Here is a 25771-nt window from a genome sequence, read left to right on the forward strand (position 1 = left end):
AAAAAGACTAATCTGTGTAAGACTATGGCTCAATCCCAGGACCCTGAGATCATGACCTGAGCCAAAAGCAGAGGCTCAACTCAGTGAGCCATCATCCAGGCACCCCCATACTAGGTACTTCTAATAACTAGTATAATTAGTTATTAGTGTTGCCTTTTCCAGTTAGGATAACCTATATTACCTACGTTTCATTAACTAAGTCCATAGTAATTTTTTTGTTGTTTTAAATATGCTTTCTGAAATAAGACAGATCAACTACTAGAGGGGGGAAAAAACTAAAAAGATAAAAGCTAACATAGAAGGTAACCTTCCTAAAAACTCATGGTGTCTGGGGGGGTCTGAATCAAAGCAAAATGAAGCTACATATTCTAGAATATGCAGGTCTTCAAAAGGTATAGCTTTGAGTAGTACTACTTAGTACCTTTATAAAAGAAAAACTGTAAATAGTACAAATGTGCCCACTGAAAACAGAAAACTTGTCTTTTTTGTTGTTTTGGGGGTGACTGAACAGTTTCCTTCAACATCAAAAGAGTTACAAGTAAGATTCTGAAAGACAAAGACTTAAAAAATTGATGCATTACAACAGAAAATAGCTTGGCATTCAGTTGTAGAAGTGGACCACTCTTGAAAGTTTCAACCAGGATGATGTATTACCAAAGCATATTCAAAGTTTATGAAAAGCATATTTTCTGCCTTCAAAATAATGGGAAATCTTTAGGAGTCACCTTCTCAAGACATTTTGCTTGATTAAAAAGCAATAAATTCCTTTTAGTTTCCTTTGAAATTTATGCTTTAATTTAAGCATGTGGTAAAGGCAAAAATGCCTTTTTGAGCTAAAATCAGTATGTACTCATACAAAAAAAAAAAAAATTTACTGACCCAAGAACATGTCAGGCACTATACCAAATGCCTGCAGATTGCCCGTTGTAGAAGAGTTAAGTCTAAGATACGTGGTACAGAAAAAACATAAGCCAAGGGATTAAGACAACGGGAAAGGGAAAATCCTCCTTAATTAAGTCACTGTGTAAGAAAAGTTCAGTAAGGTGAGATTTTAACCAAGCAAAGGGAAGGGAAAACAGAATGACACTAGGTAGAGGAAATCTCAAGTTCGAAGATCCTGTCACAAAAGGAAACTTAAGGAAAATTAAAATGACTGGGGAATAAGGTAAATAAGGGGCCTAAAAATGCTACGGTGAGGTGTCTGAATTTTCTGTGAAAAGCAACAGGAAATCTTTAAATGGGCTGTAGATATTCCTGCCTGTGATGTGTACATAACCAACTTAAGAGTGTATGAAGAAGTTTATATCCTCACTGGACTTGTGTATACAGTTATAAATAAAACTGTAAAGATATTAATTTGCAGATGAAGAGAAAAATAGTGAATTTTAAAAATTAGTTAAAGTTCCTGATAAAAATTAATAGGTGAGTAAATGTAATTACAATGCCAATAAAGAACAATATTGAACATACGAATCAGAAATGAAGGTGCCGGAGAATCATAAATTTGATTACATAACGATGAAAAATTTCTCAGTCCCTACCTATATGTATGTATATCCACACACGCGTGCACACACACACACACACACATACTCCCGCAACACATCACAAGCAAAGTCAAAAGGACCACTTGGGGAAATATCTGCAACCTTTAAGACTAAAAAGATACTTTCCTTTTTTTTAGTAACACATTCAAACAAATCAATGAAAAATAAGAAACTCAATATAAACATGGAAAATGAAAAGACTGTGAAAAAGAAATGGTAACATGTAAAAAAGGTATTCATCTTCCCTCATAATTAAATGATGTGCATCAATAACCATAAAGTTGATCAAACCCACTACAGAGGCATTCTTAAATAGAAGTGTAGATTGGGATAAACTTTTGGAAAGCCCAAGTACAGTATTGTCAAAATTAATTCCACTATGAGAAATTTATCTTACAGGTATATCTACATAAGCATAAAAGTACAAAGGATTTTTATTTCAACACTATAAACAGCAAAAACTAGCAATAACCAAAAATACCCATCAATATGACATTAGTTCAACACATTACAGATTACAATAGTATGTCAATAGATTCCTATTCAACAATCTCATAAGAAATAAATCTATACCAACTCCTGTGCAAAGTTTCAGAATACTGTACACAGTGGGGTCCATCTGTATACTTTCTTTAATGTTTTAATTTTTAAAACATACACATATATGACTTTTAAAAAAAATGAAAATGCTAATAATTAATTATCTGAGTGATGTGATTTTTAAAGATGTTAGAAAGCTGTGAAAGCTAAGAGGAACAGATGAGCTAAAATTCCATGACACAAAGATCGTAAATTGAGATTGCCTGCCGTTTTCGTCTCTAAACATGAAATGGCAATGAGGTAGAGGGACTCTACTAGAGGAAAAATAATTATTTATTTATTTATTTATTTATTTATTTATTTATTTATTTGACAGAGAGAAATCACAAGTAGATGGAGAGGCAGGCAGAGAGAGAGAGAGGGAAGCAGGCTCTCTGCTGAGCAGAGAGCCCGATGCGGGACTCGATCCCAGGACTCTGAGATCATGACCTGAGCCGAAGGCAGCGGCTTAACCCACTGAGCCACCCAGGCGCCCCGAGGAAAAATAATTTTTAACAGCTTCAAGCACTGGCATAAAAACTGGAATACAAAGAGACCCAAAGCAGTGCTGCCTTCCTCCATGGGACATGTCTACTTGTAAGACAAGGCAAGAGGCTGGGGACTGGTTGGAAATTTCATACAGTCTTATGGTACTTAGGATACAAAGTCATACAACAAGGATGGATGTGCAACAAACACATGATGTATTTATCTGCTTGGGGAGGGAGGCTCAAGAGCAAATCTCAAAACCTCTGAAGGGCTGAACTTAAGAAAAAAAAAAAAGAAAGCCACTATACTCTGAACCAAAAGCCATGCCTCAGCCTGAGATTAGGGGTGAGGGTACAAGGACAAGGCTAACAAAAGCAGAGTACAATTTCCCACAATCTCTCCATGCTCAGAGACAAAACGTTCCATTAAGAGAAGGGACCTGCAACAAGCACAAGACAAACATCACTCTCAGTTTGAAACCTGGAAACATTTTAAGTAATTCTGTAACCCAACCTCACCCAGCCCTCACCTTGTATGCTTAACAAGAGGAAATGGCAAACCCTTTCCATTAAAAAAATATTAATTTCCCTACTTGTTATATACTAAGTATAGCATACAAAGAAAACATTTGCAAGACACACAAAATAAGACACAATGATAACCACCGGGGGAGGTTTGGCATGTGGATAATAAAAACCCCAATTTTGGAATTAAGACACAAGAGTTTTATAGTAAGAAATAATAAGAAATATAATAAGAAAATATAGGGAAGAGATAAAATAGATGAAAATATGGTGCAATAGAGAACTAGAATTTATAAAAAAGAGATTCAAATGGGAATTCTAGAACTACAAAATTATCTAAAATTAAGCTCACTGCATGTGTTCAACAGCAGACTGGATAAATAAGAAAACAGGAAAACTTTGCTTAAACACAGGTCATTAGAAAATATCCAAACTGAAGCACAAGTATGAGAAAAAATGGAAAGAACAGAACAGACTCTAAGTGATGCATGGGACAGAGATCTTTTACCACATATGATCTCACATGGAAAGAAGACAAAGTAGCAAAGGCAGTATTCTCAAGTCATAATAGCCACAAAATTTCTAAAGTGATGAGACATCAATGCACAAAATCAAAAGTTCCGCAAAGCCCAAACAAAATAAAGAGATTTGTACTAAGAGATCCTTTTTATACTTAAAATTGCCCTGAGTCCCGTTTATAAGTTATGGAAAATATTGCTGTATCTTTGTTTAGCCTTCTGTGGGCTATGGTTCCCATGTTCAGTTTTAAAAGCTCTGGAGTGCTTTGTGCCACCAGTCATTCTGGGACCTGGGCAGAGGTCTACTTCCAAGTCTTTGGTATGCTAAGTACGAACACACACACACACACACACACACACACACACACACACGCATGCACCCATGCACTGAGCCCAGGATCTCATAAACAACTTTATGGGGTTGTCTCCTCCATCTCAGTTAACAACCTACTATCCTTAGTTTAACCTTTTCAGTCCTCTAGATATAAATTAATAAACTGCCCACTCTAGCACTTTAGGGGGGCAAGTAAGAGGACAGTGAGAGTGTGGGAAAACAATGAAGCTGGCCTTGCCTTCTTGGAGCCACAGCTCCACCCTCAGAATTGTTTCGAGTAGCCTTATGTTGAAGGCTGCGGTCAATGCTACTGGATTATTTGGAGCTGAGGCCTGACAGAATGAGGAAAAAAAAAAGGTGGGAATTCTCTTTTTCACTCCTCAAATTAGCTTTTTCCTGAACCTTTATTAGTTTGCACACATCCAGGTTTCAGCTTGCCAGCTCAGGGGATGCTGGAGAAAAAAAAAAAAAAAGATTAATCCACTGCTGGTAGTGAGACTTCGAAGTTTCCAAGTTCTTCAATGGGTGATCATGATTCTGGCCAGGTTTTATTGTTGAACTTAGTGGGAAATAAAGGGTGGCATGTGTTTATCCCATCTCACCTGCAAATGTAACCTTTAATTTGATTTTTATCTTCACAGATATAAGATAGGTACATCATAGTCTGATATTCTGATATTTGATATTCTGGAGCCCTTCTGGTTCTGTTTCTGGTTGTAGATTACACTGACTTCTAAGAGAGCCTCACAGTCTTTGACTCTGTACTTGGAAAATTGTAAATTTTACAAATAAGAGGTCACTGCTTAAATCCTTAAAAGAGGATTTTTATATTCTTTTGCTAGGCACCTTAAGTCTAGGGCTAGAGCCAGAGCCAAATCTTGAGGTCCTTCTGAGTTTGCTTAACAACAGCCCACATCCACCTCAAAGTTAGCTGTTCAAGGTCCCAATGCTCAATATAGACATTTATGTGAGAGTGGTCTGAACCCTGGCAGACCCTCTAAACTAGAAACCTGTGATTTTTACCTAGCAGTTCGTTTTCTCAGCTACAATCTATGGACTAAAAATGTCCATGGGAAAAAAGACACCTTTATGGGATACAGTTTCAGTGGGGAGGGGAAGGGATTTGACACATGCAGACTTTGCGCCCCTAGCAACTGCAGGATTTCAACTCTATAGCCTTTTCCTGGGAGTCTATTGCCCAAAAAGGCTATCTCTCGGGTGCTTTACTGTACTGGTAATGTCCCAGAGATACACGGCTTCAGTTCACCTCTTTGTGGTCTGCTTCTCTCTCTGTTCTGTGTCAGATAGTTCCTAGCTCCCTTTTTGAATTTTTATACTTCTTTGTAGCTACTTTTTATATTTAGTCTAACTTTCCTGAGTGTTCTTAGTCAATACTGGAAACAGAATGTTAAAACAAGTTTAATTCATTTTGCACAGATTTTAGGTGGACTTTTAAATTAGAAGAGTCACATCCTTCTTTCATTCTGGTATAGTCTCTATTACTGTTACATGAGTACTTTATTTTCCACATTTTCTTTTATATTTCCTGAAATAATGCTCAATGTTATTATTGTTCTATAGTCTGGGAGATTTCCTCAACTTTATTACCTACTCCCCTCTACTGTATGTTTTTGTCTTTGCTGCCATGTTTTAAGTCACTCTGAGGTATTTCTTTCTCAGTGACTGTTCCTTTTATCCCTAATACCCTATTCTTGTTTTAAGAGATGAATTTTTAAATCTCTCCGAGCACAGCTCTGGAAATGTTCTTCTTCTCTTTAACTATTTTCTCCAGAATCTGTAAGCTTACTTATTAGGCTCTCCACCATGCTTCCTCAATGACCCTGGTTCTCTTATGCCTGGCCATCAGTTTTAATTAACACAAAAAGACTAAATATGGTTTGCTCTGGTATCATCTAAACATATCTATCTTCTGGTCAGTTTTCCTAACTGTAGGTTGTTTCTTTCTTCCTTTCTTTCTTCTAAAGATTTTATTTGAGAGAGAAAGAGGGTGCATACACACGTAGAGGAAATAGCAGAGGAAAGCAAAAAGCGCACTCCCCAATAAGCAGGGAGCCTGATATGCAGCTTGATCCCAAAACCCTGGGATCATAACCTGGGTTATGCTTAAGATAGATGCTTAACTGACTGAGCCACCCATCTTATTTGTAGCTGGTCTCATTGTGTGTTCTATTCAGGACGACCTAACTGTGCAAACTTTCTTCACTGTAATGCCAGAGTTACTAGGGCTTTATTCCAGGTACGACATTCAGAATAAAATGCTCCATTTCTACAAATGCTTTATTAATATTCCTTCAAGATACTCTTAGGTGTTTTGTTTGGGGTAAAAGTCGCTCACCATATTTTGCCTAGGATAAGGAACAAGGTGTTGTGGACACAGGCCCCCTTTGCACTACCACATGATGTCTATCCTTTGCCACATCCAGTCTAGAGTTCTGATGGGCAATTGTTTCTCACCACTCAAGGAGTTTTAAGGTTGTGGCTTCCCTGCCTCTTTATCCTTCAGATCTCCTTTTTCTGTCTCTCAGGGGTCATGCTATTAACCACCAAATTTACTATCTCAGTATCTTTATACATAATAGTATGGTATCAGTTAGTAACTATAATGTGCTGGCACAAAAAGTTAAAGGTGTTTGATCTACATAAGAATCTTATGAAATACAGTTGAAGAAAGTCAAGCATGGAGAATCATTTACTCTCAGTGTCAGAGCAAGCTCTGCTTTCTTATTTTACAAAATCAGAATCTTTTTAATTTAACCCATAAGTTTTGTTTCTAGATTACTAGTTCAAGCTCAGGAAATACAGAAACTGTGAAGGCTTACTTATTTTACACTAAATAATATAGTATTAGGAAATTGTGAATAGATGGTTATGTATCAGATTTAACAGGACATAATTCAGTAGAATGGATGCAAGTGAAAAGGGGAGAAATATCAAATGTTTTATTTTTCACTATGACTAAGTACAGTATAAGGAAGAGTCAAAGTGAAAAAATAAAACACACTTCCTCTTCCATAAGCACAGCTTTTAAATTCAACTCCTAGTTTTCAAATTGCAACCCAAATGACCTAGATGAATTTTTCCTCCTTACTTCATTAAGACTGTTAAATTTTCTTTGATAATTTTCAAATTATTATACTGTTTTTATTGTTGCGCTTCTCAAAATTTCAGAGAATATCCTTTGGTATCTTTTTTTTTTTTTAAAAGATTTTATTTATTTATTTGACAGAGAGAAATCACAAGTAGGCAGAGAGGCAGGCAGAGAGAGAGGCGGGGGGGGAAGCAGGCTCCCCGCTGAGCAGAGAGCCTGGGATGCAGGACTCGATCCCAGGACCCCTGGATCATTACCTGAGCCGAAGGCAGTGGCTTAACCCACTGAGCCACCCAGGCGCCCCTATCCTTTGGTATCTAATGAAACCAAGTTACAGTAAGTCTTCCCTAAAAGAAAATAAAATACAACTACAAGCTTACTCTTTGCTTTATTCTAACAGAAGCATGATCAAAGCACCGCCGACACAGCATTATTACATAGAAAGGTAAAGTATACCCTTACTAAAAATCTGGAATTCATTGATTAATTATTTTACTCAATTCATTTTCACAGAACAGCTAATCTGGCATTAATATTATTATATCAGAAAGGCAGTTAAAACTTTAGCAGTACTATGATGTGCACATTTGCAGGGGGAATAAATGCCTAACCATGACTTTTATGCTTCATTCAGATCATTCTAAGATTCACTCAGTGCTTCCCAGCAAAGTACATAGTGCCTCCTCAGCAGATATTTCATAAATGACTAATAGAAAGTACTTATATACTTATTTTAAATCTTATTTCCAGGACTTTAAAATAATACAAATAATGAAAAATGAAAATTCTAGAATACATAATACCATATCTTAACACTAAGGATCCTAAAAATGTTCTAAGAGCTCAGAGAGAACACATTTACATTTTATTAGTCTTTTCATTGTAATACTTTACTTTTTATTAACAAACAAAATAAAAAAACAAACAAAAATCCTCAGTTTTTACAACAAAACTCACCAAAAATGTTGGTCTTCACAGTAAGTGCAAGATGAGTATTATTCCTTAGAATTTCAAGGGCCTTCACAAATGTAATATTTTCAAAGTTTTGTCCATTTACTTCCATTATCTTGAAAAAAGCATTTGTAAAATATAAATTAAGACAAAAACTGTTACTTGTGCACCCTTAAGTTTAATGGTGGAAAAAAAAAAACCTTGAACAAAATACACCCATATGTGAACAATGGTTATCTCTGTGAGAAGTGGGGTTACTACTGAATTTTTTTTCTCTATATTTTGTTTCCCCAAATAACTACTAAAAACATTTTTTTGAAAGTTCACTCCCTCTAAGATCTATTAAAGCCATTAAAAAAAAACACAGTATAGTTTATATATGAAGGAAAAATTTTAATCATGTCAGATCAGATGATAAAAATTAGTGCCAGCGTATATATGTGCAAATTTTATTGAAATTTTCTAAATGCAAATTAACTGCATTTAAGAGAGATAACTCATCCAAAAGTGATACACTGAATACATCTAGTATCATTTCCTGACAATGAATGAACCAAGTCAAGCAAAAAGTACCACTGTGATGAGTCCTTCCACATGACAAGGCTCAACCTTCACAGCAGGGCTTTCCCAAATTTGGCTGTACCTCAAAATCATATAGAAAGCTTTCTTAAAAAATACTAATTCTAACAAAAAAGGATAAAGAGATAACCATAATGAGAAAAAAAAGGAGGAGAGCATAGAGCAATGCTCCCATTGAGATTAAAATAAAGACTGAGAAGCAAAATATTATGAGAAGAAAAAAAAAATTCACAGAAATAAAATTCAGAGTTGAAAGAAGTCTTAAGTCTACATACTGAACTGTCTCAACTAGTACCCTGTAAGGATAATGAAGAGACTTAATACATCTCAATGAAAATTCTAAATTCCAAGGACAGAGAACAAAGAATCTGTAAGCATCACTTGCAGTACTGTGCAGTGGGACAAAGAAAGCTAGAAAAGAAAAATAAAGATTGGTTTGGACTTCTCCTGGGCATACTAAGATGTGATACTTTTCTGTAACATCAAAGTTCTCAGGGAAAAAGAACTATGACCAACGAATATTATACTCCACTGAACAAGAGCATTATCAGACATGCAAGGACACACAAAACTATAGTACCTACTGGCCCTTTTTGAGAAAAGTACTAGAAAAGGTACTGGTAGTACTAGAAGAAACTGTGAAATGAAACCCAATAATGGAGACACAGGGCATATGAAATGGAGGTAATCAATGAAATCAGTAAGACAGGTATAAATGTGTACATGGCTATTAGTGATAAACTCACAAAAGTTAATGTAAATGTCAAGAGTATTCTTAATAGAAGAAAAACAACATTAAAAATGACTTAATAGCTAGACCTAAAATTTCAGGTAATTTTAATAATAATTGAGGATACCGAGAGAAGTAAAACCTGATAAATTTTCTCTCAAGAATGAAATCATTTGATTTCATTGTTTTATTTTTTTTCCGTGAAGAATGAGATGCTTAAATGTGTTTAAAATACTATAACAATAAATATACCTAGTCTAGAATTCTAGCACTAGATATTCTTAATGACTGGAGTGGATGAGTTAGGCCCAGAAATCTCTATTTTTAATAAGTTCCCTCAGGGGAAGAAGGGGATCATTATAACTCTAAATCAGCTTCTTAACCCTTTGATATTTGGGCTGGGTTACTCATTATGGGGGATGCACTGCTGCAGCGTGTTGGAAGCTGCTTAGTAGCATCCTTGGCCTCTACCCACTAGATGATGGTTGCAGCCCCCAGGTCATGAGACTCATCAATACCTCCAGACATGCCAAATGTTTTCTGAGGGAGAAATCATTCCTGGTTGAGAATCCCTGTTCTGCAGTGTAAAACTTTTTATAATGTAATGTATTCATTTTTATTTTTTTTTTTTTTAAGATTTTATTTATTTATTTGACAGAGAGCAACAGTAGGCAGAGAGGTACGCAGAGAGAGATGAGGAAGCAGGCTCCCTGCTAAGCAGAGAGCCCGATGCGGGGCTCGATCCCAGGAACCTGGGATCACGACCTGAGCTAAAGGCAGAGGCTTTAACCCACTGAGTCACCCAGGTGCCTCTATTTTAAAAGGAAAGTACATTGGTATGATTTAGTTAAAAGTACAATAAAGCTATATTCTAAATTAGTTTAATTAACTAGAATTTTAAAATGGGAAAACATAACCTTCCCAAGTGATTCACGTTAATTTGAAAATGACTCTTTGGTGTGCATGAGAACCACCCTGAGACCTGTTAAAATACAGATTCCTTCTGCAGCCAATTAAGCCGACTGTGCTCTTTGTCTGTGGGGGCTCAGTGTGCCATGGCTGCAAACAGTAGCCTCCTCGGTAGTGTATGCAGCCTGTTGATTGTATGGGTTGCCCTAAGGGACCTTGGAGACAGCCCTTTTGGTGGATGCTGGGGTCTGACCTCATGGCTATCTCCAATTTAGGCTGCAGACAGGTATGCGGGGTGCCTTTGGAAAGCCCCAGGGCACAGTAGCCAGGGTCCACATTGGCCAAGTCATCATGTCCATCCGTACCAAGCTGCAGAACAAGGAGCATGTGATTGAGGCCCTACGCAGGGCCAAGTTCAAGTTCCCTGGCCGCCAGAAGATCCACATCTCCAAGAAGTGGGGCTTTACTAAGTTCAATGCGGATGAATTTGAAGACATGGTGGCTGAAAAGCGGCTTATCCCAGATGGCTGTGGGGTCAAATACATCCCTAACCGTGGTCCCTTGGACAAATGGAGGGCTCTGCACTCATGAGAACCTTAGCACTACCCCTTCCCGTCATATTCATGCCCACCAATAAATCCAACTTCCTGTCAAAAAAAAAAAAAAAATACAGATTCCTAGAGCTCATCTCTGTAGAATGTGACTAGTATGATTAACAGAACTGAGGCAAGCTTAGGAATTACATTTCTTAGTAACAAGGTTGTCAGGAATTATATCTGGGAACATACTGCTTGGTCTACAGCTACCTAAAGCCTTAATGGAGAAAATAAATCCTCACTAACTACCTCCTAGTGTCTTTTTCCTGGTCCCTCAACTGGCTTCCTCTGCTTATGCATGTAGTTCTGTTACTTATATGAACACTATTTAAGCTGAAACCATCATTTATGGTAATGTTTGGCCACTTACATTTTAATTTTTTTTAATTTTTAAAGATTTCATTTATTTGAGAGAGAGAGAGCAAGCATGAATGGTGGGCAGAGGGAGAAGCAGACTCCCCACTGAGCAAGGAACCCCACGTGGGGCTCAATCTTAGGACCCCAGGATCACAACCTGAGCCGATGGCAGATACTTACCCGACTGAGCCAGCCGGGAACCCCTCATTTTAATTTCTAATTGAATTTCCTTAAATGGATCATGCTTACTTGTAGAAATATCACATGTGAAAAAAAAGCAGCAGACAAATACTTCCTAAAAGGCTTTAATTCATGTGGTTGATTATTTACTTACCTGATCACCACGTTTCAGTCCAGCATCAGCAGCTTTGCTACTAGGCTCTACTCCTTCAACGAAAATACCAAACCCCTTCTCACTCCCTCCATTAAGGCTGAAATGCAGAGGGGACTCTCGGGAAGCCTTCTGCAACACCACCTGTCTCCACTTGGCCTTTGCAGCACAGGCAATATTTAATAACCGGAGATGACCATTCATTTTCTAAGAACATAAAAAAGGGTATAATGTACATAAATTTATGTCTCTATCCCTTAAAGGCTTTTAAAAATCACCTAAAATTATTAGAATTAGAGTTACCTTGAAATAGAGAGTAAAGAACATGGAAGCCAGGGTAAATAAAACTGAAGGAGGGCAAACTTTCACCCCAGAGCGCTGTCAAGAAAACGATCTCACAATACGATTTATAAAAATGGCTCAAAAGGATTCCAAAATGATATCTCTTCATGGAAGACAAAACATTATTTCTCGTGGCCTAAAATTTCCTAGTACATCTCCACTACTATCTTGCTCGTCTCCAGGACGTTACATAAATCCAGAATCTTTATAAACCTTCATTTAAAACCTTAAAGGACCTGAACTACCTTTCCAAATACAGTCATACTGAAAGACATATTCAAGTCCCTACCTCTTCTGGTTATATTATTCCCATATTATTTTAGATCTTTCCTAACTTTAGTAATATTCTCAAAATTTCAGATTTTAGTATCAATTTAATACTCAACTATTCTCAAATAGCATAGTATGTGTAAACCTCATAACTCATGCCCATAAAAAGCAGCTAAAGTTTCTTCAGGATAGGGACCCCGCCTTACACGTGTTCTGATCCTATTCTCCTAACACCTTGGGAGTATCAAGTAGAACTGAATAAATACCTGATGACTGAATGATTACCAAAAAAGAAATCCCATGACTGTAAGGCAATTTCTATTTTCCATTAGCCCATAATGGGATTTCTTTCCTAACTTTAGTAATATTCTCAAAATTTCAGATTTTAGTATCACCAAATGATGGTGATAAGCTTCTTATCACCTCTTAATCAAGTTCCCTGTATCTGTTCATTCTTCCCATTTTGTTTGCATAGAGCTGAAGGGCTGCTGAGAAGGCTACAGGAACTAAGAGGTAAGGGAATGGACAGAAACCTGCCTATTTGTCCCTTTTTCAACTCAATCCACTTACATTCTGAGTAAAAGCAATGGTTCTTGGGCCCCCAGATTGTTACATTCATTAGCTCATTATAATCCTTATAACAATTCCCAGAAACTAGGGGCTACTACTTATAAAGACAACTACAGAAAAGGCTGGGCTACTTGCCCAAGTTTACATGTCTAACAAGTGGTACAGTCTGAATGTTAATTCAGGCAACTAACTCCTGAACTGCATTATTAATTTACTTCCTAAAATTTCAAGTTGCTTGGAGGATATAAATCCAGTTGCAGTTCAAAGTTTGTATCTGTCAGAGTAAATGGAATTAAAAATAGCTACTGTGTAAGTTAAAAGGACCTTGAGGGGGTTATCTTAGGTGTTGTATATTTAGAACAAGTAAAATCACATGCAGAAGGGAGACTCAGAATGTCTAATGTAGAGCTGATACATAAAATAGGCCTTTAAAGTTGCACAGAGTTCAAAAGAAAGAATTTAAACCTGAGAACTGGTAAAGAATATAAAATAATCTGGTTGGGTAAAATCAAGGGTGCACAGATAAAAAGACTTAAAATGTAGGTGAGGGGCCTGAACATATGAGGAATTACTTTAATAGGAAATACTTTAGTTCATTGACAAAAAGAAATATTCGTCTCATTTATAGTTTAAAAACAATCTTTGGCCACACAAAATGGACTAAAAAAAAATACTAGAACTAAAATTACCTAGCTATTACAACAGATGAGCCATGATTAAATGAGGCCATTTTTAAATGGGAAGTGACAAAGGAATGGTGGAGAGAGAGGGGCTATAGGGAATATGTGTACTGCCACAGTTAGTGACCTAAGTGACTTTAGCAATGAATGGACATGTTGGTCAGGGAATTCAAGGAAAAGAGAGAGGGAGTCCACATAAACACCAGAGTTAATAAGCTTGGGTGACTAGAGAAAGCATTCTCATGAGTCTTTTTTTTTTTTTTTAAAGATTTTACTTATTTATTTGACAGAGAGAAATCACAAGTAGATGGAGAGGCAGGCAGAGAGAGAGAGGTAAGCAGGCTCCCTGCTGAGCAGAGAGCCCGATGTGGGCCTCGATCCCAGGACCCTGAGATCATGACCTGAGCAGCGGCTTAACCCACTGAGCCACCCAGGTGCCCTCTCATGAGTCTTAATATGAAAATAGAAGAGTGACAAGGAAGCCTGATTTTTGCTTGGGTTAGTGACAGAAAATGAGCAGAATCTAAAATATAAATTTATAAGTTCTCAGAGCAGACATTCAAAACATAGAAACAGATAAAAGTTGTTGTGATTTGCTGTTATTTGGAAATGAGGAAAATCCCTAAACCTTGAAGAAGATAAATTCTTTTAAGTCTTACTGTATCTTCCAGATTTTTTTCAAATTCCTCCAGAAATCGAGTCATAGCAGGATCACCTTCAAAATCATTAAAATGATTATTTACCCATAATAACACAATCCGTGTTACCTGTGGAAACATGAAGGAGGCAGCATACAGTTATGAGAGGCTTTCTTTCTGCTGAGTATATTCCAAAAGCATGTCCAAAAACCAAGGGGGAACAGAGTTTCATGGCTAATCCCTTTACCCACTCCCTGTCCTGCATGCAAAAGGTTCATCCTAACAGAGAGGCATGGTTTAGTTTGACCTTCTGTTTCCTGGGGGATACAAGCAAGCAGAGAGGGCCAAGAGTATACCCTCAGTGGAAAAAAACCGCCATAAATCTGCATGCTAAGCTGTAAGAAATACATAGGATGTATACCCCAGAAAGTATCCTAAAATGTGAGCTTCTAAGGGTAGACAATCATATCAAAAGGGTTTATATAGTCGAGCACATGTTTAGCCATAAGTCTTCACATAAGCACACCTGAACTTGCCGTATTACAAATACTGTGACTTTTCAAAGTTGTAAAGTGATTTGCTTACTTCATGTCACAGATTAACAGAAAAGTTAATGGAAGCTGAACTGAATCACACACCTAACAATGGAAGTAATTTAAGTTATATATAAACTGAGGTAGAATACACATAAAAGCCAACATTTAAACCACTTTAAGGTGTACAGCTCAGTGCATTTAGCACCTTCACAATGGTGTGCAATTATCATCACTACCTAGTTCCAGAACACTTTTATCATCCCCAAAGGAAACCCCATTCTGATTATGGAGTCACCTCACCTGCCCTTTCTCCCAGCAGCCACTAATCGGCTTTTCTGTCTCTCTGTATTATGTCTGTGGGATATTTCACATAAAATGTGACCTTTCATGTCTGGCTTCTTTCATTTAGCATTACGTGTTCAAGGCTGATCCATGTTGCGGCATTTCCCTTTTATAGTTCAAAGACATTTCATTACATGACTATACCACACTTTGTTCCCCATTCATCAGTTTATGGACATAAGGGTTGTCTCTACCTTTTGGCTATTGTCAATAGTGCTAGGAACATCTATACCTAAGTTTCTGTTTGTATACCTGTTTTCAGTTCTTATGGATAAATACCTAGGAAGAGAAGTACTTTTTGAAGAAATGCCGAACTTTTTTCCAGAGCACCAGTAACATTTTATGTTACTACCAACAATGTATGGGAATGTCATTTTCTCCACATCCACATCTTTGGTAATGGTTGTTACTTCCTTTCCTTTTAAAAAGCCATCCTAGTAGGTGTGAAACAGAATCTTACTCTGGTCTTGATTTGCATTTTCCTATGAATAATAGTGTTGATCATCTTTTTCATGTGTTTGCCAGTCATTTATGTATCTTCTTTGGAAAAATAGTCTATTCAAGTCTTTTGCCCATTTTTACATTGTCTTTTTGCTGTTGAACTATAAGGATTCTTTATACATTCTGGATACTAGACCCTTATCAGACATAAGATTTACAAATATATTTCACCTAATCAATATGTGGTCTTTTCTTTCACTTTAAGGCTTTAATTTTGATGAAGTTTATCTAATTTTTTTTCCTTTGTTTCTGCTTTGGATAACATATCTAAGAAACGACTGCCAAATCCAAGGTCTTTTTTTTTTTTTTTAAGTTTTAAAAGAAGAGGTTTTATTTTAGTAAAAAGAGCACATATCATTGCAAAAGATTTATTTATTTATTTTTAATATATAATTTATTTATTTGACAGAGAGAGATCACAAGTAGTCAGAGAGGCAGGCAGAGAGAGAGAAGGAAGCAGGCTCCCCGCTGAGCAGAGACCCAGGACCCTGAGATCACGACCTGAGCCGAAGGCAGCGGCTTAACCCACTGAGCCACCCAGGCGCCCCATCATTGTAAAAGATTTAAACAATACATATGAATACAAAAAAGTTTAATAAGGTCATGATTTTTAACCTCTTAAGAGTTTTATAGTCTTAGCTCCTATATTTAGGGTCCCTGACTCATTTTGAGTTAATTTTGTGTATGGGATAAGGTAAAGGTCCAATTTCATTCTTTTGCATGTGAATATCTAGTTGTCTTTCATTCATAGTTTTGCTCATTCAGCATGCCTTTATCTCCTCAGCAACTGATTTAACTACATATAACTCCAAAGGGGGTGGGTAGGCAAGCCTTTGGTTTAAACACTTTAGTTTCCTTAACAATGGAATTCCCAAGTCCAGGTGCATCTAATTTATTTCTCTTAAGATGTAACACAGGGGGCCGCCTGGGTGGCTCAGTGGGTTGAGGCCTCTGCCTTCGGCTCAGGTCATAATCCCAGGGTCCTGGGATCAAGCCCCGCATTGGGCTCTCTGTGCAGCAGGGAGCCTGCTTCCTCCTCTCTCTCTGCCTGCTTCTCTGCCTACTTGTGATCTCTGTCTGTCAAATAAATAAAATCTTAAAAAAAAAAAAGATATAACTCGGATGATGGATATTGGGGAGGGAATGTGTTGTGGTGACTGCTATGTACTATATAAGACTGATGAATCACAGATCTGTACCCCTGAAACAAATAATACATTATATGTTAATAATAAAAAAAGGTACAACTCAGAAAAACATACCAAGAAATTATGATCCTACTTTTATTTTTCTTAAAATAAGTAACTTCAGGTTTTTTGCTGAGGTATTGCTAGTCTTTCTACCGATGTACAAATATCCCATGAAATAAGGTAAGATAATTTAAATTAGCAATGTTTAATGTAAAAAAAAAAAAACCAAAATAAAAAAAAACTCGAATGTAGATTTAAAATAAGTCACAACAGAGAAATATTAAGGTCAAAAAGACTAACTGTTTCAAAATGATTATAAAGTCTTTAATTCAAAAATCAACATTATTTCTATTTTGGGGCTTACAATCTTAAGCTCCCCTAAAAATAATTTACTTGGTGAATATTCTTTCTAAACTATTAAGTTTTAAATGTTTTACTGATCTCTTTCAGAAACAAACACTTTGATAAAGTTCAAAAATAGTCTTATGCAGCTATCATGTTTTCTGAGTTTATAACTATACTACAGCTTATTTCAGTTTTTAGCTTTCAAGGCTTATATCAACTTTTTAACATGCTTTTTTCCTCAAAAGTAACTAAGTAGATCTATGTTTTTTAGGTGAAGTAAATTTTGTTATCAAAATAAATATTTATCAACTGTAAAAGGTTTTTATGAATATAATTTATAGGTTAAAATCACTTCCATGCCCTTCATATTTACAAAACCAACCTTATCCCGTAAGTTGTCAATTTTAAACCATTCCAATAGTTTGATCCCAACATCCAAAGGACTTTGAAGAAATGTCCTGTAAGTTAGTAGGAAATCTTCTATATAAGTTGGGTCCACAATAGAGTGTTCTTCTATTAAATGCATGATGAGACGCTCAGGTGTTGCCTAAAAATCCAAGGACAGAAAAGATGATAAACAGCTGAAGAAACAAAGAATTCTACTGATTACTTTCCTTTGTAGTCACTCTATTACACAATTCCTCAAAGCAGAGTTTCACTGTTAAAATACTTAGCAGTGGGAGAAGGTAGTCCTTTACAGATTGCAGTCCATCAGCACCCAGAAGTTGAAAAAGAGAAAAGGCAGAGGAATGAAAATACTCAAAAGCATTTACTCAGTTTTATCTGTTTTAATTGTCATTTCATCCTGGCAGGGCTTTTAAAATTCAGTGATTTACCCCTATTGGGGCTTTTTCTGTCATTTTCCCACAGTTGGTAGAGGTAGGGAGATGACATCTTAAGCCACCAGATAGAAGAAGTTAAACTTAAAAAACAATACAAAACAAAACCTTCCCTCCAAATTTAATCATCTTCAAATCTCTTTTGCCCCAGGCTATAGGAGCAGTGCACCAGTTTAAGATAGTGTGTTTTGCTGTTCTTACTTCCTAGAAAAGAAGTTTCTTTTTCTACAATTTCTCCATGCTAGTTCACCATTCTGAGAGGAACCAGAAGTTCTATATATAGTTTTTACATTAATTCAGAGTTTTAACTGCTTGCCTGTCTCCAGATTTATAAAAAGAAATGTAAACAGCATTTATCTACTGCTCTGCTTTAAGCTTCTGAATCAGTGTTAAAATTTATTACCTTTGCAGCCTTTTCAAAAGTGTGGAGATAAACCATATGCTAAACCAAATATAAAAAGCAACTGCTGTCCATAACATCAAATTTCAATTCACCCAATTTCACTGATGAGAATAACTATATGGTAAACATACATCAATGCTAACAATGTTATCTAAGAATTTAAAAAAAGGTATATAAATCATTTCTCTAGAATGAAGTCAAAGTAAGGTTTTTCATATAACATTTAAGGGATGAGGCAACCACAGGTGCATTCCTGTTCTTTTCCCACCCTCTGAAACAATCTAAGTCAAATAGTACAAAGCTAGGCCTAACTTTCACAAGCCAATCTTGAGTTGAGGTCTTTAAATCTGGTTCTTAGATCATGTATAGTTAAGTTGGGGGAGGAACTCATCAACATTTTAAAGGCCATTATTCTGACTGGCTAAATCACTAGGGCAGTATACCTGCAGAGACTAAGCCATATATTCAAAACTATATTTAAAGGTGAGCCCCACAGTCGTACAGAAGCATGTCACCAGAGCATCTGGGTGGCTCAGTTGGTTAAGCAACTGCCTCAGGTTGTGATCCTGGAGTCCTGGGATCCAGGCCTGCATCAGACTCCCTGCTGGGCAGGGAGTCTGCTTCTCCCTATGACCCTCCCCCTTCTCATGCTTGCACTCTCTCTCTCTCTCATTCTCTCTCTCTTTCAAATGAATAAAATCTTAAAAAAAAAAAAAAAAAGTAGCAGCAGCATGTCACCAAAGGGCTCACTAGTATCCAACAAGGTGGGATTCTGGGAGACAGGGTGAGCAGAGCTGGTAGACAAAGGAGATGAATGGAATGGTGACACTGGCATGATAGAGACTGGTTACAATGAGCAAGCAAGTAAATACAGAGAGCATAACAAGAGCCACTCCTGGAGAAGGCAGTTACAAATATGAAAAGAGAAAAGACAGGTAAAACTGTGGTATAGCACTGGAACTGGGAATGCTAGTATGAACTCCTGAGTATTACAAGTGGATGGAATCACATACAAAGCTATAGGTGCATATGCATTTACTGTAAATATACACTTAATATAAATATACTATATAGTATGGCAAATACATATACATCTTTCCTTACAGTGTCTGATCAAAGGCTCTAAAAGAAATAACACCCAAGTAGAATGAAAGATTAAGTGCCAAGATCTTAGGTGGTAGTAGTGGTCACTGTAAGAAGATTTTATTCATTCATTTGAGTGAGCGAGAGAGCAAGAGAGAGAGACAGAGAGACACCAGTGGCGGGGGCGGGGGCGGGGGGCAACAGGAGGGAGAGAAACAGACTACCCACTGAGCAGGAAGCCTGACTTAGGGCTCGATCCTAGCATCCTGGGATCAGGACCTGAGCCAAAAGCAGATGCTTAGCCGAATGAACCATCCAGGCACCCCTAAAAGATTTTATTTTTATGTAATCTCTCCACCCAATTGAAGCTCAAACCCACAAAGCTAAGATCAAGAGTAGCATGGTCCACCAACTCAGCCAGCCAGAGTACCCCCCCCCCCACAGATCTTAGTTTTTAAATGCTATTCTCCATTAGGAGGATCTAGGGCTCTCTGGGGAAATGGCTGATTCCAAACCTGGAACAGGAAAAGTACAAGATGAGCCTGAACATCATGTTTTGACAGATAATAAGAAAGCTCTCAGGAAAGGATGGGGACATATCAAAAGGATACAGGAGTCAGCCTTATGAAGGTCTCCTTAGCCAAATCTGGGACAACTTGACCACTGGAACGACGATAGAGAGTAAAACACAAAAATCCATGCCAGTATAATTGAACTGATGGGAGAAAAGGGAATTTTCATCCTTAGGGAAAAAGATAATAAATGTAAAAAAAAAATCTGGGAGGGACAGAAAATCACCATTTTAGGCAGGAGTCAATGGAAGACTGGAGGACAGAAGTTAGCAGAACATACAGACACTATGCCAAAACATGTCTCCTCCAAACACTTAACAATTACAAATGGTATAGTGGTAACTTGATAGTGAGGAAATCTGACAGACATCAACATGACCAGATGATTACAGCAGATTTTACCAAGGGTAGGAGGGACAGGCTGACATTACATGTTCCCTAATACAATGCAAAGAGAAGAACAGGACATCATTTCTGTGGAATTCCTACCAGAAAAGCATGAGTTGTGTCTGCTCATGAGGAAACATTGGAAAGATCCACACTGAGGATGACACTACAGAATAAAAGGTTGTTCTTTAAAACTGCTGAGAATATGAACAGAAAAAAACTGTTCCTAGAGCAGACTCAAGTGACATATAACAACTAAATGCTACTGTGTTCCCGGTGAGATGCTGGATGAGAAAGGACAAAAGCCATTGCTGAGACAGTTGGTGGAAATCTAAATAAGGTCTGTGGGCTAATGGTTGTACTGCATCAATTTTTATTTCCCAATTTGAAGGGTTCCATGGTGTTTCTGTAGGACAGTGTTGTTTTTAGAAATACACAATGGAATATTCAGGAGTGATGCATCACACTTGCAGACTGTTCTCAAATGATTCAGAGAAAGATGGTGACAGTGGAGAAACTTCAGTGAAATGCCAACAAGCAGTTAGGGATTCAGTGAGGGAGCTCAGCACCGTTCTTGCAACTATTCTCTAAGGTTGTAATGACTTAAAAACAGAGAGTCAAAAAAAACATGAGCTCCCATAAAAAAACAGTCTGTGCAATCCACCCATATGTTTATCTTGTCTACATATAAAGCTTATTCTTATCAGTTTAGGAAAAGAAAAAATGTTGCAGAATTGCCTGACTCCTGAGGGAAAATGGATCTGACATTAGTCCTTCACACTATTAAATAAGTTCATGCATTTGTAATGAATAACAACACATTTACTTACTTTGCAGCCAAGACTAGGTTGAAAAGAGAAATGGTTATAAGTTTTTATTTCCTCTATTTCAACTATAATTTCTCTATCTTACAATCTAGAGATCTTCCAGGAGACAGGGTATTGGGGGAGGGGGAGGAAGGAGACAAGGGGGCAAGTAGATAAAGGGTAGGGAAGAGGGAGCTAGAGAAAACAGTATGGGGATTAGTATTCAGACTTCACAATGTGCTAAGGTTTTTGATTTACCTCATTTAGCCCTAATAAAACCTTGACATACCATTTTCAGGTAAGAAAGCTGAGGTTCAGAGAAGATAATGCCTATTTCAATGCCATAAATATCCAGTAACCATTCTGCATCTTCATCTACCATTCTTTATACTTTTGTGATTAGTCCTTTCATTTTCTGTTTTGTTTCTAAATACTGCTGCTATTTTTTAAGTTTCAAAAGTTTTTATTTAAATTTCAGTTAGTTAACATACAGTGTAATATTAGTTTCAGGTGTACAATTTAGTGATTCATCACTTATATACAAAACCCAGTGTCCACTGTCAACAAGTGCCCTCCTTAATACCCATCTCCTCATTTAAGCCATCTCCCCCACCACCTTCCATGTAGCAACCTCAGTTTGTTCTCTACAGTTAAGAGTCTGTTTCTTGGTTTCCGTCCCACCCAATGTCCATTTGTTTTCTTTCTTAAATTCATAAGGAGTGAAACCATATGGCATTTTTTTCTCTGACTGACTTACTGCTGTGTTTGATGACATCAACTCCCATTATCAATGGATCATAAATTTGAAAGGAACACTTTAACCATTGCATTCTAAAATAATATCCTACCCATACTAATATTAAATGCCAATGTCATGCTTATTAAAATGTGTAAAAACAAATGTAGAAAAAAGGACAAGAACTAACAGAATTAACACAATTATCTTGCACTGCACAAAAAGTAGTTCAAAGCCTTATACATAAGAAAGTTTTATTCTATCAGTGACTAGAATAATAAATAAAAACACCCACCTTGATTACAATGTGTCCTTTCCTGGTTCCACTCCGATCTAGTTCACGGTGCTCATGTACCATAACAATTTCTCCCTCTTCCTCAACTTTATGGGTATTCTTCTCCACATGATTTAAAATTCTCCAATAATCCTGCTGGGCTATGCAGACAAACTGTCCGAGAATAACATGGGGACAGTTAATGAACCTGTAGTACATAAATATATCACTGTGCACCAAGGCCGAACACAAAGGTAAGAAATCAAGTGGCATCAGTTCTTTTTTATACAATCCCTTTAACCCTTAACAAAAATCAAGGTGAAATAAATAATTCACGTACAAAGACACAAGAGGTTAAATCCTTTTGAATTCTGCTCTAAAAGGAGAAGTGAGCATCTACTTCTCTCAAAACAGACACTAAGCAAAGAAAACATGAAGCAGGAGTAAGTTAGAAACAAACAGAACTTAGAAGTTCCTATTTTTTTCCCTTAATTTAAAAAAAAAAAGGACTAAGCTGGCTATTACCCAATAGAGATTTAACAAACCAACATTTCATGTAATCTCTTCTAAAAATTTGTTCTTTGTTCAATTCCATAAATGTTTGAATCAGACATAAAATTTAGTTTTGTTTTATTAACTGTGAGCTTCTGAAAACTCCCACTTTTCAAATGAAGCCATTTGAAGAAAAAACAGGCTCGGCCATTTTAAATCAATAACCAAGAATACAAGAGCAAAGAGATAAACTTACCTGACAATCATCTACTTTAGTTCTAACAACTCCATGCATGTACTGCTTATCCAGAGTGGGAGTAATTCCAAAACTATTTCCCATAAAGAGATTTTCAACTTTTCCATCTGGATGAGTGATTTCTACAGTGCCGTTTAAAATAACATACCATGAGTCAAGCTACAGAGAAAAAGACAGGTTTTAAGAACATGGAACTTGTATTTTAAAAAAGAAGAAGAGCTGGTTATATTACTTTATACTCTGTCAGAAAACATCCTATGCCTGTCGATGCAAATTAATAAAACTTATTTTATTCTTTCTTCTTTTAGTCAGGGAATGACATCAGAAGGACTTTCATAATTAACCAAACGAGAAAATCAGAGTAAAATGATGCAATGGTTAAAACTATAAGCTGCTGAAATCTGCATCCAGACCCTGCTACTAATTGGGTGAGTGACCCTGGGCAAGTTATTTAACCTCTCAGTGCCCCAATCTCTTGATTTCTAAGTGGGCTTAACAAGAATACCTATCATAGGACCTTTGTCTTAATGAGTTTAAACATACTAAGATACATACTGAGTGCTTAGAAGAGTGCCTAGGACATGGTAAACATTCAAAAGAAAAAAAAAAAGATAGCCAGTAATTAATTCAGAATTAATTTTAAGGCATAGTTGACAAAGTACTGAAAATTTCTCTTAATGTTAAGAAAATATTGCCTTCACTTATATAGCAACATAAGATGCTCCTAGAAGTTAACTCGATGTGTATCAGGGAAAGACCACTTGCTCTCCTTTAGTATACCTCTTACCAGCCTACAGTCTCAACAGTTTAAAGGTGATTCAAGGGAAATCTGGATTATCAGTTCTGAAGGAGAATCAGTAGCAAAAAAATTTTTTTTTCCCAAAAGCGTGGGTTTTTTTTTTTTGATATTTCAAATATGAAATTCACTCACTGTGCGATTTGTGGATAACAAAAAATTGCTTGCGAACAGGGACTGTGTCTAGTTTTTCCACCACTATACTCCCTGTGTCTAGAATAGTACCCAGCACAAAGTAGGCAAACAATAAATTTTTGCTGAAAGAACTGTGAAAAATTAAGAGAATATAAAAATTTGTGGAAAAGTTTTTCAAAATGCCACTGTTTATACAGTTGTTAGAAGTTTAGTTTCTCCAGGTTTATATTACTTTAAACTGCTGAAACAGTTAGTAGACTGTTTTGCCTTTTAAGAAAACTTAATAGTAAATTCATTTGTTCATGAAACTTTTTTCTTGAGTATATCCTATGTGCCAGATGTTTAGGATATGGGGAAAAACATGTAAATAAAGCTAAAGATAAGGCCCCTGCCTTCAAAGAGAGGCCATCAAATTTTAAAATAACTTGAATGCCTACATATTATTACTTTTGCAGGCATATAATAATTACTTAACCATTGATTACAGAATTACATTTTAGTCATTTCCAATTTTTATTATAAATATGTTGCAATGAACATCTTTTGGCATAACTGAGTTTTATATTATGTACTGAACCAAGACACTCAAGATGAGTGAAACAGGATAGACTGTTAATTCTTCAAGGCCCATGTTCAAAATTTCTAAATGACTTTCCAGAAATGTTATTTTAGCAGTATATGTCCTTTTAGCAGTATATGACAATTCTCATTGGCTGATATGTCAGCATTAATTTTTATCAGTTTGATAAGAAAAACTGAAGAAATTCCTAACAGCAGTAATTCCTCTGCATCTTCCCTTTACCCACACAAAGTTACCAGCCAAACATTTCTTAATATAGAACTGCCACCACATAAATGTCTCAACTGACAGGACTCTACCAGGAGGCATAGATATCAATACATTTTACTTCTTTTAATGTATAACATAAAAAATGGATAAGGAGAGTAAGTAAATAACAAATATTTTAAATAATGACATAAATATACAAACAGAATGATTAAGAATTTTTTTTTAAAAGCATTACAACTTGAGAGAAACAAATCTGGGTCAATGGACATTATTTATTGAACATCTATTCTATACTAGTTCACTGCTGGGAAATAAAAATTAAGACAAAGCAAAGCAAAAACAAAAATAAAAACCTGCATCTTCAGAAACTGTAACAAACCCAAACTCAGCATTCATATAAAAAAAAGTAAAGATTTACATAAGTTTATGGAAATTAAATCATTCTAAAAATTAGCTGCCATACTAAATAATATGCAACATTAATATGCAACCCTACCTCTTGCCCATCTTCAAGAATAATAGCTCCAGCCTGTTCGACCACTTCAAAAATCATCACTGTGCAGAGTTCTCTCCTTACAGACATGGTCATGTTTGCAAAAGCAGGAAGCTGGTGCATAAACTCCATTAATTGTTCTATCAAAAAAAAAAAAGAGGCAATTTTGGTATAGACACCATTAAAGGTTACACTTTAAAGATCCAATAAAATCTAGAATTGAATACCCAATTTCCTAATCAACCTATGAATTTATGTTGCTAACACTGAGGAAACAAGGGGCAAGATGACTGCTGGTTAAAGAAACACACACACACACACACACACACACACACACACACACACACTGATTTAATAGATATTTCAGAATCACACACACAAAAATAGGCATATTGGAAGATACCAAGAATTCACAACCTCCAGAGAGTACCAGAAACCCAGACTGAAACGAGGCTAATTTTCCTACTCTATCATTCCACGGTAGTTAAGTTAGTGACATCTTTCCATCTAACAGATTAGCAAAAAAGTCTTTTGTCTAGTTTTTACTGGAATAGAGTTAAAAAAATAAATTTCAACAATTAAGCAATGAAGGGCAACAAATTTGAATTCTAATTCCCAACTGTTGAATCAGCTGCAAGGTAACTCTTTATAATCAACTAATGTTTATGGGTGCTTGCCTTAGGCCAACATTACTGGTACAGATACAGGAGTAATAAAATAAATATTAAGGGAGAAACACATA

At 36.4% G+C, this 25771-nt stretch overlaps 2 protein-coding genes and 1 non-coding gene across 8 annotated transcripts in view; 2 read left to right on the forward strand and 1 right to left on the reverse strand.

Annotated features, from left to right (window-relative positions):
• The window catches only part of RAPGEF6 (Rap guanine nucleotide exchange factor 6), a 196650-nt gene that overhangs the window by 61002 nt on the left and 109877 nt on the right, over window positions 1-25771 (reverse strand). For all 6 annotated transcript variants that reach the window (XM_059417506.1, XM_059417507.1, XM_059417508.1 and 3 more), the window contains exons 9-15: window positions 25033-25169; window positions 22816-22974; window positions 22089-22241; window positions 17350-17514; window positions 14075-14182; window positions 11557-11760; window positions 8058-8166 (exon numbers count right to left, since the gene is read on the reverse strand). In XM_059417506.1, the coding sequence (XP_059273489.1) occupies window positions 8058-8166; window positions 11557-11760; window positions 14075-14182; window positions 17350-17514; window positions 22089-22241; window positions 22816-22974; window positions 25033-25169 (1035 nt within the window). The remainder of the gene's footprint in view (window positions 1-8057; window positions 8167-11556; window positions 11761-14074; window positions 14183-17349; window positions 17515-22088; window positions 22242-22815; window positions 22975-25032; window positions 25170-25771) is intronic.
• LOC132029012 (small nucleolar RNA SNORA70) lies at window positions 10364-10497 on the forward strand. The gene has a single exon (XR_009407651.1). It is a non-coding gene; the product is annotated as a small nucleolar RNA SNORA70 (small nucleolar RNA).
• On the forward strand, window positions 10519-10937 carry LOC132027864 (large ribosomal subunit protein uL16-like). The gene has a single exon (XM_059416589.1). It carries the CDS (start codon window positions 10558-10560, stop codon window positions 10858-10860), a length of 303 nt encoding a protein of 100 aa, XP_059272572.1. The 5' UTR covers window positions 10519-10557; the 3' UTR covers window positions 10861-10937.

The sequence above is a fragment of the Mustela nigripes genome, chromosome 12, assembly GCF_022355385.1.
Source record: "Mustela nigripes isolate SB6536 chromosome 12, MUSNIG.SB6536, whole genome shotgun sequence".
Classification (NCBI taxonomy): Eukaryota; Metazoa; Chordata; class Mammalia; order Carnivora; family Mustelidae; genus Mustela; species Mustela nigripes.